Here is a 15942-nt window from a genome sequence, read left to right as displayed (position 1 = left end):
CGGGCGCTGGCACACAACAGTGACCAAGACACAGGGGTCCCTGCCCTCTAATAAAGGCAGGCAGAATCCCTCAGGCAGATCCATAAACAAACAGGTCACGGATGAGGATAACATCTACAAAAGGAAGAAATGGGGCTGGGACCGTTTTAAGCCAGGGTGATCAGGGAGGGCTTCTCAGAGAGGAAGACATTTGAACTGAGACCTGAAGGATAAGAAGGTGCTGGCCAGACAAAGCTCTGGAAAGAAACAAGCTCCAGGGAGAGGGGATAACAGATGCAAAGGCCCTGTGGCAGGACGGAGCTGACACAGCAGCACACAATGAATGTCGCTAGTTACGACGCTGATCAAAGTATTGCTCATCCCTCTGCCCCAACCCGAACAAGCCAGTGTAATTGTTTCATTTTATAAAAACAGTCAATGCTTATGATGATGTGCCAAATAATGCCCGCATTCCTCTCGCCAAAGATGTCTACGTCCTAATCCCCAGAAGCTATGAATGTTACCGCATGTGGCATAAAGTACAGATTGGTTAAGTGAAGGGTCCTGAATTGCGGGGGTGTCCTGGATTACTGGTGAGTCCAATGTCATCACAAAGGTCCTTACAGATGGAAGTAGAGGAGGGAAGGAGATGTGACAGTGGAGGCACGGGTCAGAGACTTGAAGACACTACACTGCAGGCAGCTGCTAGAAGCCAGAAAAGGCAAGGAGACAGATTCTTCCCTAGAACCTCTAGGGAAAGGACAGCCCTGTCTAGATGGATTTCAGCCCAGTAAAACTCATCTGCAACTTCGGAGCCCCAGAACTCTAAGATGATACACTCCTGTTGTGTGAAGCCACTATATTTGTACTGATTTGTTACAGTGACAACACAAAACTCATACGCTTATTGAGCCCTGGCCCAAACCTGGCTGTGATTCAATGCTAGCCATGTTTTAACTCTTTACTCGCCACAATAGTCCTATGAGGCAGATAAAATTTATTATCCTCATTTTTTAGAGGGAGAAATTGAGGCTCAGGGAAGCTAAGTAAACTACCAGTTGACAAATGGTTTCTGTTCCTCTCAACAGGCAGGTGGGGGAGAGAGGCAGGCTTGACACACCTGATACAACTCACAGGAAGGTATCACAAAAATCATATAACAGGACTCTAGGAAGGAGACCAGGATGCTCTCCCCACACAGCGCCTGATCCTTAGAAGCAGCTAGTGAACCGTGGGAGGAAACGCAAGTTCTCTCTCAGGGCAGCCTCCCTCAGCGGTTGGCACCTGGGTGCAAACCTGGCAAGGGCAGAGGGCAGGCCCAGGCGACAGCCAACAAAGCCTCCACACGTGGAGGGACATGGCAGAACCCACCCCTTCCCCACAGTCTGTCTTTGCTGCTTGCTCATGGGATTGCAGGGCCTGGTATCAGTGACCATTTGGGTCTTACTGTCAGGGAAAGTTCTGCTTTCTGCTGCCCCAAATGACTTCCCTGCCTAAAAGAGGTCAGTTCCTTGCAGCAATGCAAAACACCTCTCTCCCCACTGCTCCCGGCCCGATGACAAGGGCTGGCGTGATTAGTGCTGGCTGGCTGTACCCCAGGGACAGTTCCCAAACCGCAGAACAGCCAGGGGCGTCACCACCCAGAGTCCCGCTGCTCTGGTCAAAATCTGACCCCACCACTCAAGAGCCACGGGGCCTTTCTGAGTCTCAGTTTCATCATCTCTAAAATGGAGATGATTCTCACCCTACTTCAGAGTGCTGGTGACAGAACAGGATGGGACAGGCACAGCCCTCAGCCGTCAGCCCAGTGCCCGGCACCTGGCAAGGATCCCTCGAGGGTCACCAGCACGTCACTGTTTTGTTTTTACTGTTACTCCACGCAACTCTGTAAACAGCACGTGCCCCACAGGCCTAAACAGTTGCTTGAAATGCTAACACAGAGGGGGCTGAATGTGTTCTGTGCCATTATTCACATTAAAACAAATGGTGATTATCCACAGAAATAGGCAACAGGGAATGAAATCCAGAAATAAGTCTTTTTAAAAATCTCACGTTAGGCTAGAAATTTTAACACCTCTCAACAGCCTGTTTTCTAGCCAAAACACACGCACGCATGCACACACACATGCACACACAAGCACACGCGCACTTTCTCTGCGTTTTCATGAGATGCAGTGCATTGCTTGGCACGGCCTTGACTTTCTTCCCATTTCCTTTATTCCCGATTGCAATATGGTGGATGGGCTAGAAAATAAGACCAACACCACCCAAGGAGTGGGGGTGATCCCTGGTCCTTCTGTAATCGAGGGTCACCCACATGTCACTAAGTCACAGGCATGACATGCGTCACAAGTGACAACACAGGCCACAGCTCTTGGTGCCTAAGCACAAAATGGGCCCCTCTTAAGGAACAATTCCATGGGTTCATGGTGGGGGAGTGGGACATGGTCCACAAAACTTAACACATGGAGGGCAGGCTCCGGAGTGCTTGATGTTTAAAGTGTACTACTCTGGGTACAAGCAGACTGCTTACTCACAAAAAAGAAAAAGGAAAAAAATAAAAAGCATTTCTAGGTCACTCATTAATGGGACCCCAGAACGGAGGACATGCGCAGCCAGCACTCGCTGGAGACGCCGCGACAGCGCTCCTCGTCGCCCGAGGTCCAACTCCGCATCCTGCTATTTTGATGCTTGACAAATGCTCACTGTTTAGAAGTTCTAAGTACAGCAATTAAGAGCTCTTCAAAATAAATACGCTAAAGAAATCATTTTTCTTAGAATAAATAAGAAAATCACATCTAAAAAAAGCTCTGGTAAAAACGCTGTGACTAAACCCAGCTTAGAGCAACAGGCGCACCAACACTCACAGGCCTGGAGGATGAGACCGAGGCCAGAGGGTGGAGGGCAGAGGCCAGAGTGGCTTCTCTAACTTCTCTGCCCTTGGCCAGCTGCATGTCCGCAGCACCTGGACAGCCTCTGCCCAACACTGATGTGCAGGGCCCACCCAGACCAGGGACATCTGAGACAGACAGCCTGGGAGGGCCACCCCAAGCACCCCCATCTTCATAAAGCTCACCAGTGACCCTAGGGGACAATGAGGATTGAGAACCGTCGTGTTCATCAGAAGAAAGTGCTCGTGAGGTAGGATCCAGGCATTCAGAACTCTTAACTCTCCTCAGCGTTTGGCTCCACGTGGCATTCTGGTTGGCCACTCACTGTGAGAACCCAGTGTAACATTCAGCGTCATGGGTTATAAATTTCCTTCAAGACAAGGTTCAGGCATGAGACAATGATGTCTCATTGACTATTCTAAAATTGACCATTTCCATCAATTTCTAGAAAAGAAAACATTAAAAAGACATGTATGGGGGCTGGGGAGATAGCTCAGTTGGTAGAGGGCTTGCCTTGCATGCACAAGGCCCTGGGTTCAATCCCCAGCATCACCAAAAAAAAAAAAAAAAAAAAACACAGGTATGGCTCAATTTAGAATATTTACATTCTATTTATTTTTCCTATAGACACAAAAATCAATTCCTAGTACCAATGGCAAGCTCTCAATAGGTAGTTCTGAAGAGAAGAGATCCACACACTGCCAATAGACATTCTGAAACACTATCGTAATTCATTTTTGTAAGATTTTCATTAGCCATCCTTCTGACTTTCAGAGCAATATCAAATCATTGCTGATAAATGTGTTATTCTAGAATTGACTATAATGTAAATCACTGCTTGAGAGGTTCCATCGATGCTGGCCTCAGAGCCACCAAACGATCACCAAACACAGCTCCTTGCTCTTCAGGCAGCAACTTGCTGGTCTGTGAAATCTTCCTAAAATGTACCACCTTATCAAGCATAGTATCATTCAAAGGTAGAAACCACCATTGCTTTAAGGAGAGTCTGTGGAGACTCCTGCAGCTAGTCAGAACTGCCAGGCTATGGGCAACGTGGTCCTGAACTGCGGGTGTGCATCTCGTCATGAAGTTCTGTTGACCCTGGGATGGGACAGAGTCCACCTGCTGCCTGGAGAGTCCTCCAAGAGGTTTCTTTCATTCTCAAAATTCCTAAATATCAACAGGTATTTTTTTTGTCCACTTCCAGTTGTGTGAGCAAGGAGGGCGAGAACACCAAGGGAGGACCTAGGACTCAGGAGCGCAGAGCCTCGGGAGCGGCACCTGCAGGCCATGCTTCCCACCAGTGGACACCTGGCAGCGTATGGAGACTTTTGTGTTTTCATGACTGGGGAGGGAATGCTATCAACAGAGACGCTGCTCAACAATCTACACTGCACAGGAGAGGCCCCACAGGATTCATCCAGCCCAGAAAGTCAAGAGCGCTAGGCTGAGAAACCCTGCTGGAGAGGACGGAGGGTAAAGGGAGTCACGATGCCTACCCTCAAGGGGGGTTCAAAGCAGAGGCTCTGAGATCAGCACTCTTGAGTTCAAATCTCAACTCTGCCACTTCTTGGTTGGACAGCACCAAATACAGTGCTGCAGACGCTCAGAGGGGCAAGGGCATGGAGGAGAGGGAGAGCGGGTCACATGAGAGAGGGTGACCTCTAGCTGTGACGGGCTACGCTCCATGCTAAGCCTGAGCCCAGGACAACCTGGAAACCCAAGAACATGGACAAGCCAGGTCAGGCCACTGCCACCCCCAGAAATAGCTCAACCCACACACAAACGCTACTCTCCCTCCGGTGGCTCAGGGGGGTAATTAAATGGGAAACAGGATGGATATTGGAAGCCCAGACCGGTTCATGCTCCGGGCTCGGTGAGATGCAGTACAATGAGGCTGCTAATAAAAGAACATGCAGCCTGCCCACACATTGCTTGCTGCTCCTCCCGGCCACACCTCGGATACACAGCCAGTTGTCCCCATGGAGAGAAACGGCACTTCTGAGCAGCGGGTGCATGCAGCCACCACCCACACGCAGCAGTGCTGTCTCTTCCAGCACCAAGCCAAGTTTGGGTTTTTCTTTTTTTCCAGCTTCTATTTTCTAGAAAAATTTACTCTGAGATCAACTTCTCCTCCTGATATACACATCTGCTTTATAATTACAGAGGCGCAAAGAGCAGGAAGAGAGGCAAACAGGGAGGGTGGGGTCGGCGCTGCCGCTGCAACGCAGCAGACGTGTCTTCCTCACATGTATTGGATACGACCTAGACGCTGCTTCCACGGGACCTCGACACTGAAGTAAAAATGATTAAATGCGGTTTTCTCAATGATGTGTCTATAAATAATCCACATAACTAAAAAAAAAAAAAAAAAATCCCTGAATAAAGCTATTCACAGAATACTTCATATCAAGAGAGAACACAACGTGTCCCATGTGCGTACTCGCTGATCTCCACTGCGATGACTAAGACCACGCATGAGCATCCGGCCATCCACAGCTTCCCCGAGGAAGAGGACCGGGCGCCAGCAACATGTGCTGCCAGATCACATACCACAAGTCACAGGCACTTCTGAGACAGCTGAGGGTGGACACTCCATGCTAAAGCAAGAGCAATCAAAATTAGCTCAGGTGAGGGCCACATCTCCACTGTGGCCAATGGCACTAAAACCCACGCAACCATGAGATGCAATGTGGTACAAAAAAATAAAAACCCATCAGCATTCTGCTCCCCAAAATACAATGGCTTTTAAGATGCTGTATTCTGAGATTTGTGAACTAACTTTATAGACCCATCTTAAAAGACACAGTGGTATCCATCATGAGCACTTGGAAATATCAAAAACACTGCTCTCGCAAAGAGTTGCAAAGCCTTGTCTAGCTTTGGGGCAACACATACACACACACTGATATACTCTACCAGCAGTAGTCTCCAGATGAATTAGAGCATTTTTTAAAAATTATTAATATGTAACTCAAAAGTTGTTTATCAAAAATTATGCTATTAATAAAAAGTATAGCTTCTTTGTGTTTTTTTGTTTTGTTTTGTTTTGTTTTGTTTTGTTTTGTTTTGTTTTTGCGGTGCTGGGGATTTGAACCCAGGGCCTTGTACTCGCGAGGCAAACACTCTACCAACCGAGCTATATCCCCAGCCCCTTTGTGAGATTTTTAGTACATTTCCCACCTCTCGCCAGTGCCTACCTTTGCGGGTTAATTTCGTCAACATATTTCCACCTCTTGCCTGAATACAACAACCTAACTTACCTCCTGAATGTTGTCCCTCTACTAATCAACAATGGTCAGAGGAGACTTCGTAAATGAGGGCCAGATGTTCCAAGCCCTACTCAAAAGCCTACAGAGGCTTCCCACTCAGGGCAATCAGAGCCAAATTCAGGTTCTGCCAACCTCAACTCAACCATGCTTCCCACGATCCTGAAGCTCCAGCTACCTCAGAGGACCTCTGTTCACTGGGACCCACAGGCTAGTCCCAGCCTCGGGTCTCTGCCCTTGTTCTCTCTACCTGGAATACTCTTCCCATTTCTCTGACAACTAGTTCCTTGTTATCATTCTGGTAGGACACACTGTGTAGACAGGATTCTTCACCACTGTACCCCACTTAGAAAGTACTAGGCACACAGTAGGCTCTCAAATATTTATTGAGTGCATGAATGAACAAATGAGTGCTTGTATATCTATTCCGGCAGAAAGCAAGCTCCATGAAGATCTTGCATGCACTTCTATGCCTCAGCTTCTGGGATAGAAGGCCTTCCTAAGCGAATTACTAAGTATCCGTTCAAGGAAGTTGAGTTGCTGCCCATGGTGACACAGCAGAGCACCTATCAGGTGACTTGTAAGTCCATGCTGAGCACCTTCTCTGAGTATCTGAAGTGGTCACCCCAGCTCAGTGCTCATCCCGGTTCTGATTTCTTCAGAACTCTGGCCACCATCTGAAACTACCTCCTGTGTGTACCGACTCACCCTGTTTCCCTGCAGAATGTAGCTTGGTGAGGGCAGGGAACTTGGCTGTCTGGCTCACAATTGTGCCCCAAGGCCTAGAACAATGTATTTGCAGAGTGAATGAATGAATGGACAAATGGGATGCCAGCACTTCTGTGTCCCTGGCAGCTGCAGTTTAAAGGCCACAGTGGATCAAAGGAATTCAAAATGAGAAAGATGGGGCACTGAAGCTGGCACGGGAGAGCCTTCTGGCCTCCACATCGGAGATGACCCACATTGGTTCTGGAACAGCAATGTCACAGTGACACGCACACTCCCCATCCAGGAGACACTTCAACACCCAAGGTGGGTGGGAGCTCGTGACATCCATGCTGGGTACAGGGCATAATTTCCTCTGGAACTGGATCGCACCGGAAACCTTAAGAATGTTTCATGGAAAACACAGGTTTAACAAACACGTCACCAACTCCATTCAGAGTGAAAAAACTGGATGGAGATATTAGGACATCTGTCAGGCACCCCACATGGAGCTGGAGTCTCTCAATGGGCAGAAACCAGCAAGATGTCTTTATAAAGTGGAAGCAAAGGGAAAAAGAGAGTCAAAAGAACCCCAGCCCCAGCCCCACCTCTAAATAACAATGACCACCATGAAATGAACACATGTCCCTGACACTGAGTGCTCTGTGCAGCTCCCCGGGAAATCTATCTGACAGGCTCTGTTATGCCTCCCACTTTAGAGGTGGGAGAACTGAGGCTGAAAGAAGTTAAATGCCCCGTTCACACTAGAAAGAGGTGGAGCCCAGATCTGAACCCGTGTCTCTCTTGATTCCAAAGCCTGGACTTTCAATGGTATGTGCTATAGTTTGCTCCTAAAAACAAAGCTTTTATCAGCGATAGAACTAAAAGTTGGAAAAAACTGGCCACCTTCTGCTACATGCAAGCTCTGTGAACTTCAGAAGTGACCCAAGCTTCGTGATCACCAGCTTTCTTATCTGTGAAACGAGTGTTCCTGGGACTAAATGAGAATGCTTACTAAGCACTTAGAATGGGCCTGGTGCGCAGTGAACTGTCCGGGAAGCCACTCTCTCACCTTGATTATCAGACAAGCGCATAAATCCTGTGTGATCCAGCAAAGTCATGACTGCTAGAGGCAGGCAGGAGGACAGAGGTCTGGAGGCAACTAGATACAAGTCCAAATCTTAGACTGGTTATTACTTCAGGAAAATAATCTCCCCAAGCCTAGTGTCCTCATCTGTAAAGGGGGTGATATGAGCTACTTCACAGAGCTATGATAAGATCAGGAGGACTGAGTAAGATAATGCATATAAAGCCCTCAGAATAAATAGCTCCAGGTACACAGGAGGTGCATAAACTACGCAGAAGGAACTAGCATAATTCCCTACCACATTAGTCCAATTCAATTCAATAAATGTTAGACCAGCCAGGGGCAAAACATGGTTTCAGGCAAAAAAAAAAAAAGAGACATGGTTCTGCCTCAGTGAGCCTTGGGCAGTTTGGCCAGACACAGGGAACAAGGAAGTACAACTTAGAGGCAGGCTAGGGTCCTGGCAAACCAGGCTTGAATATCAAGTTCAGGAGAGGTCATTAATTCTGTGCATACTGGAATGCTGTTGAAGGTCTCAGCAGGCAAATGACATCATCTAACCTATGCTTTGGAAGAATTCCACCCTCTGGAGAATGGACGACAGCCAGGAAAACCTGAGGCAGAGCAATCAGTTAGGAGGCTACTGCAACAGTCCAAACAAAAGTCCATTGGGGGTGACAGTGAGGACAGAACAATGCGCACAGACGCAAGTATAATCAGAGGTACAACTTGGAGGACTTGGCAACTGAGGATGGGTGGAAAGTTTAAGATGATTCCATTCGCTTGCCTAGAAGGGGGAGGGGGGGCGGTTCTTAAATAAAACGAGGAAGAAGGCCAAGGGGGAAGTGGGAGTTAAACTCAAGGAACTGAATGAGATCACCAAGAACAGACTCGAAAGAGAAATGAGGTTGGAACTTCAGGTGATGGCACATTCATTTCAAGGGCCTGAAACAAAGATGGCAGCCACAGAGGTAGGAGGAAAAGCCGGTCTCCAGAATGCAGAAAGCCATCCAGGAAGAAGGTGGTAATTAATAGGAAGCATCACACGGCAAGGTGGAAATCACTGGATTTGGGGGCCAAGTGTAACCAGTGGCTTCTGAAACAGTCATTTCAGTAGAAGGGTGGGAGAGCAGGCATGGAGTATAGACCGCTCTTTCAGGAAGTCTGTCAGAGAGGAGAGGAGATAAAAGGAAAGTAAAGCAGAGGGAACCATGAAGAATTCACTTGGGCAAAGAGGAGCTGCCAAACTGGCGCAGAGCTCCAGAACACGTAGCACCATTCAGTCAACGACTGCCTTCGTAAGGGGTCCGAGGCAACCATGCAAATTAGCAAGTGCAGGCCCGCAGAAAGCACACTTGACAGATCTTCTGGAGCCTAATCTTTGGGACTGGGATGGGATTGTTTGGATTTGATTTCCTAAAGGTATCTTTAAGACAAGTGAGAAGGCGGCAGAGTGGTCCTGCCAGGGCTGCAAGGCAGCACGCACAGTCTAAATAGAGAACAGAATAAGGCAAACAGCAGAACAGGATGTGCTCGACTAGGAGACAGAAGAAGTTGAAGGAGAGAAAAACCAACACAACTCGCCCAGGCAAGCGCCAGACGTGGGTCCAGACAGCAGTGGGGCAGAAACAGCACAGGGCACTTGAGGGCAGCCACCTGGGCAAAGGCTTGTCACGGTTCCTTAACCCGTTTTGGAAATACAGCAGATGCCAGGCTCCAGGAATCAGAGAAGACACTGTCATGGTCACTGACAGTTTAAAAAAAATCAAATCGCAGATCAAACTCTTTACAACAGGGACCTGGGCGGCAAGCACAATGTCTAAGAGCCTTTGGCTGCATGCGGAAGGAAAGCGATTTTTAAGGGATGATCCTCAACTCCCAAGTACTTCAATAAAAAGGAAGGATTGGTTGGAGAGTTCGGGCCATCTCACTGGAATGAGCTATCTTAGGCGGATGGGAGGCACCTGGAAGTACAAAACAAACATTTGAGGAGACATGGATCTTAGAGCCATCATGAAACTGAGATTTGCCACCACAAAAGTGACTTGGATCAACTCACTGAATGCTTACTGAGCAGTTATGGGCGATCAGCCTAAAGCCTGGCGAAAAATCCAGTCAAATTCGTCGAGCTTGCACTCCGACAAATAAGAACTCTCAGGGAGAGAGGGCCCAAGCATGTGTTCTGCGCATGAGCACGCACATAACAGGTAAGAGGCTCTAAATAAGAAGAGGAAGAAATAGAGAAATCCAGCAGCTCTACAGTCCACCTACTCAACAAACCCACAGAAACTGAAAACAAAACCCAGCGTTTAGACCTGCCTGGCAGCTCCCACGATCTCACGATCTCCCTGCCCCAAACGCGTGGCTCTTCATTCGGCAGTGGCCTCCACTTCTGACAAGCATGTGAACCTGGGCGTCCTACACAGATGTCCTAATTTCTCCTGTCTGTGGCATTTGGACTTGGCAGCAGAGTGTAGTGGCTCTGAGACTCTGGAGCCACACTGCCTGGGCTCAAGTCCTGACTGAGCTCCTAAAAGCCACAAGATCTTGGGCAAGCTCCTGGATCTTCATGTGTCAGTTTCCTCACACGCAGAATGAGTGTGATGCACTACCTTGCTCTTGGGCTGTTGCGGAGTTTAAATGAGTTAATCTGTGCAAAGTGCTTGGAACTGGGCCTGGTGAAGAGTCGGCACTCTGCAAGGCTGGCATGTTGTTATCACTCTGCCCACCTGAAATCCTCTCCACCTTCCTCGCCACTGATCCAAACACATGGTCTATTAAAGAGACAACTCAAATATTTCACTTTCCATTCGCACACTTGAAAGGTTGGTGCAGCACACGTAAAATTTACTGAGGGCCGACCCTGTCCAGAGCTCCAGGAAGACCAGGGTTAATAAGCCCCAGTCCGGCCCTGAAGATCCCAATTTACATAGGGGAATGAACAGACATTCCAAGAAGGATCATCACTGTCATTTAGCAAGAACTGTGAATCGGCAGCACCATTAAGTGCCCATCACATTCTGCCTTACTCTCCTGACTTGCCTAAAGCAAGTGATGTCCAGTGTGTCCCATGCTATTCTGCAGCAAAGGTGTCTGCTCTGTGTTCTCTGAATAGTTCCCATAAGTCCACCTTAACAAAGAATGCCAGAACAGGAAGGTACCCATTCTGGGACTGGACCTTGTGATTCTGCCCTCCAGTCTACTCTTCTCTAATGACCAACATTTGCCAATGAGTATTTGGCAAGTGCAGACTGACCTTGTGTTTGGTCAAGATGGTTAAACACTTCCAGGAGAAAATGTCTAAGGCCTGGGAAGCTGGGTTTGGGTCTGACATGACTTAAGACCAACTAATTTTTGCCAAGTCCTTTCCATATCCTCTTGGCAGAAAGACACTACACAAATATAGTGTATTAGTAATAACAAAAATAATGACAATGAAGATTTATTGAGGCTTTTTCGTGCGCCGGATGTTCGAACAAGTGCTTTGTGTGTTTCACTTAATCCACCCTACCACCCTGCAGAAAGCACCACCACCCCCTGTGCAGCTGAGAAACCTAACTTGCAAAGAAGCCCCAGCAGAGCAAGGAAGAGGCATCCAACACTGGAAATTTGGAAAGGCAGGGCGGCAGTGACTCTTCATTCCTCCACTGTGGTCACACAGCTGGCCCCATCACTACATTTTCGGACCCACCCAAGAGGAAAGGAAAGACCTTGAAGCAAAAGGAAGAGAAGCCCCCTTCCTAAAGCAGACGCCATGAACCCAAAAAACCAAGACTCCTCAAGGTCCCACTGCTCCTGCAAGACTGCCAATGTGTGAAGAACTAACACAAAACCAACTGGTTTTTACCTTGTAGGCTTTTACCTTCTAAAGGCCTGCAGAAGTGAGCTGTGTTTCAGCAAGAGTTTAAATGAGGCAGAGCCTCAACCTGAGAGGAAGGAGGAAGGACCCAGAGAAATGTGCCCCACACTGACAGGGAGGCAAGAACACTAGGATCCACTTTATTTTTAAACCTTGAACACACCGATTTCTGTCACTACCCTACTATTGTAAAGTTCAAGCAAACAGAGGTTCAAGGAACAACCAGGCATTCAGAGCTCGGGGATTTGGTTTGGGGTTCCTTTTTAGCCAAAAAAGGAAAAGAGGCACCAGAAAGATACTGTCTAAAACTCATCTTGCCAGAGTCCCATCCCAAAGACAACCAAACCTACTTCCCCGTGACCCCTCCTGCTCTCAGGCCACCAGGACCTCCCCCTGTGCCTCATCCACTGAAACACTGAGATCAAGATTGCTGCTAAACCTAAAGTCAGGATGCCCTCAATGCTGGCTTTAAAATGGTCTGGGGTCCCCCACAAAAAAAAATAATAATAAAAATAAAAATAAATTTAAAAGTCCTAAAAAGTGAGAAGCAAACACAACAAATCATTCTCATGGCCAGAGTCTCTGAAAATTCCTCACTCATTCAGCTCCACCTCCGAACATTTCATTCAATTCACTGGCAACAAATCTGGGGTCGATTTTCCTGGCACAGTAGAGTGGCATCTGCGGTTGCCTCCGTGGTGTGAAGAGTGAGTAACAGCACAGGTAATCAGCATGTGCAAATAAAACCTGTGATGCCAAAAACAGGGACGGGGAGAAAAGGAAACTCAGGAAGACTTTGGAGGTCGCTGGTAGCAAAGGTGACACCTCAGGGAAATGCCTCCCCTGCAAATTAATTCTGTAACCGTACGTCGACAGAACTGCAGGAGCTACTCAGCAATCTCACTGCATCTCTACTGGATTTCTAATCGATCATAATCCGACACGTTGAGGGTCACCTCCATCCAACAGGTGGAAAGCGTTCAGGAAACGATGCTATAGGTCTCACCCACAGAGCTGCCCTTGGCGGAATAGCCACGTCCTGCACCAACATCACCGAACAGGAAGAGACGGGAGAGAATCCTTCTCACTCCAACCCCAAATCGGCATGGAAAGGACAGGTGAGTTTCTCAAAGATGAGAATATACCAATTCCACCTTCCAGAGGAAAAATACAGTTTTGTTTGTATGGACTGTTTTATTTATTTATTTTTTTTTAAATGAGAATCATATTAAACATTCTGTCGGGGCATGAACAGAAGCTTATTTGCTGCTTTGGAGAGAGATTTTGAACTACCAAAGGTGAAATAGCAAATCTTCAAACACAGTAAGCAACATAGACACATTCTGGGAGAAAGGACCCTGGGTAAATTAAATCTAGAAATATTTATCCAGTACCTGGGCCTTAACACCGAGATGCCCTGCCAGGGAGCTCCCTCAACTGAGCTTTCTGTGAGCAGCAGGAAGACGCAATTAGAGTCTTCCTGAAAAATAAGCAATTAATCACACATGCTTCAGATTGATTGTGGAGCCTGCGATCCTCCCTACCACTCTCCCTGTGCCCCTGAAATCTAACTCCCCCGAGTGCTCCCTGATTGTTCAGGTCATGATCAACACCCTAAGCCAGCTCTTGCCTGGACATGACCAGCCCACCGCCACCCAGAACTACAACTCCCCACACGCCTCCTCCTAGCCCGCTCTGTGACCTTCAGTGTGCCGTGAGTGTCAAGGCTGCACTGCCCACAGGGCACACATCCTTCAGCGCTGGGCCTCCACTCCTGCCCGCTGCTCCAACACCAAAGCAAAGCCTCCCAGCCCTGCTGGGCCCTCGCAGTCCATTCCAGGGCACATTCAACAGCTAGTCAGGTTGCTGCCTCTCCTCCCACCATCTAGAGAGCTTTGGGTGGCGGAGCAAAGAACCCAGAAAGACACATCCAACGCACCCGAATTCCATCTGAATATTCAACGAGATCTCAGGCAAGGGAATAAAGAAAGCCCACCTCAATATTTTCCACATAAAAACCTCTCCCGAATTCAATCACAGCCCACAACCCTATCTCATAGCAAATGCCCAACTCCCCATAATAGTCCAAAATATTTTCAGGAACATTACAGTCAAAACAGCACCCATGGGAGACACCATCCAGGTACCAATATGACATCCCTTCAAATCGATATCTAAACTACAACTCAACAAACAGGGAATGAATGCTGCCAAGGAGAAAATCAAATTCTGCTTCTCTCCTAAGTGGGCAGCTACTAATTACCCAACATCACCCCCAAGAGCCTCGAAGTGAGGGAGTCAGGGTGTCTGGGGAATAACACAGTCAGTCTAAGACCTTCCTGGGGAACTTGCTTCTCTGAAGACAGAATGGCATCAAGCTCCCACATCCAGAGACTACTGCATTTTACAGAAATTCTAGGAGACTGGAAGCCAGGACCCTCCAATCAAAACAGTGCAAATGCATTTTTCAATAGCTTTTTCTAAGAAAGGGAAAAGACCTGCGAGGTCAATATGTTTGCAGTGAAATTTACATTTCCATTTTCTAGTTTCCTGGTTGGTTTGCCCCCCACCCCCACGAAGCCCAGTTTCTGTGAATCACTGACTCGGCTACATCACACTCTCTCCTGGTGGCTCCCACTGACGGGGCTTTCTCTGGCCGCCAGTGTTCTCCTGGCTCAGAGGCTCAGCTGCCAGATCCCTGATCTTGCAGCATACTTGGAGAGGAGCCGAGCATCGTCTCTCCCTTAGAGCTCTGGTTCAGCCACTTGCAGCTCAGTTAAACCCATCAGGAAACCTTTAGCTCATGAGCCACAGTTTTTAGGATTCTGTCAATACAGCGAGATAGCAACCATCCACCCACTCGAGGCAGGCAGACACAGAGACGACGGATACAGAGATGGGCAGCTCATCTTAACTCCTGCACAATCTCCCTTTGACCAAGGATCTGCACTGCTAGAAATCTACTCTCTCCTCCCCACTAAAGACGACCAAAGACTGGAAAACTAGCCCAAAGTAACAAATTGATGATTACGATGCCACAGACAGGAGCAGGCACCTCACATGCTGCAAAGCGAGGATATTAACCGTCTAGCCCCCCAATACCCAAACAGGTAGCCTGCTCTCCAAATGCAGACAGATCAGCAGCCTCCCTCCGCCGCACTCCCCCACCCTCCCACCGCCACCACCACCGCCACCTTTGGCTCTGTTTGCCGTGCATCAATGCAGGTCCCCAGAAAGTCAAATGTTCACTTACTCAGATCTACCAAGAATCCCCAGTGCCTTGCTGTACGAAAACCCCACGAACGGCAGTTCTTCGCCCGAGAAACCTGAGGGGCTCAGCTGGCATGGAGAGGATGAAACCCACGAATTCTTCTCTGGTTCATCAAAATTGGAGGTGTCATCATCAGACTTGAGGGTGGGGACGAAGGGGGGAGGCGCTGGTTAAAGAAAAACAAGAAGAGGTGGGAGAGAAAAAAAAATTCAGATGGATTCCACACTGTTGCGGAGAAGAGTGTCTTACTCCTTCGGCGTTGGCGACAGCACTGCAGCGCCTGCTTTCAATCTAGCTTCTCGCGCAGCAGACCCAGCCTCGGCTCCTACAGCAACAAGAGATTAACCCCTTCCCTGCCAACATGGCCACCGACCCGCAGACAGGCTGCCTCCCCGGCGGGGGCAAAGTGAAGAAGGAACTCAAACAGGTCACTCGGTGCAACGCAAGCGCTGGACAACTCATGGGAGCTCCTTCCTGACATTTCCAGAAGGCTGCTGCGAGGCATCCGCTGGCTCGTGCCAGGACACCAGATGACCTACACCTATTTAGTCTCTCTTCCAGACAGGTCTGAATTACTACCATTGAGCACTAATCAGTGAAATCAGATGGAACGTCCACCTTTCGTGGATTAACCGGAATAGGAGGAAGGAACAGGAAAGGGGGCTTGGGAGGTTCTGGAACTCATGTGAAGATACCACTGCAGTGAGTTCATTCATCTCCGGAGGAGTCTACTCGGAGAGCTTATTAACCACTTTTTTTTAGTTCATCATCCCTCCTCCCCAGAGCAATCATGCCCGTCGAATCCACTGCAGTTTAATCAGCATAATGAAACACCAGCCAAGTAAAGTTCCTCCTGGTGATTTACAGCACCCCGCGCAGAG

General features: G+C 48.3%; 1 protein-coding gene across 11 annotated transcripts in view; it reads right to left on the bottom strand.

Annotated features, from left to right (window-relative positions):
* The window catches only part of CIT (citron rho-interacting serine/threonine kinase), a 156460-nt gene that overhangs the window by 79647 nt on the left and 60871 nt on the right, over positions 1-15942 (bottom strand). For all 11 annotated transcript variants that reach the window (XM_079151227.1, XM_079151230.1, XM_079151232.1 and 8 more), the window contains one exon: positions 15044-15227. In XM_079151227.1, coding sequence (XP_079007353.1) covers positions 15044-15227 — 184 coding nt within the window. The remainder of the gene's footprint in view (positions 1-15043; positions 15228-15942) is intronic.

The sequence above is a fragment of the Sciurus vulgaris genome (assembly GCF_902686455.1).
Source record: "Sciurus vulgaris genome assembly, chromosome: 8".
In the NCBI taxonomy this organism is placed as follows: Eukaryota; Metazoa; Chordata; class Mammalia; order Rodentia; family Sciuridae; genus Sciurus; species Sciurus vulgaris.
This window is presented reverse-complemented; position numbering and strand designations above follow the sequence as displayed.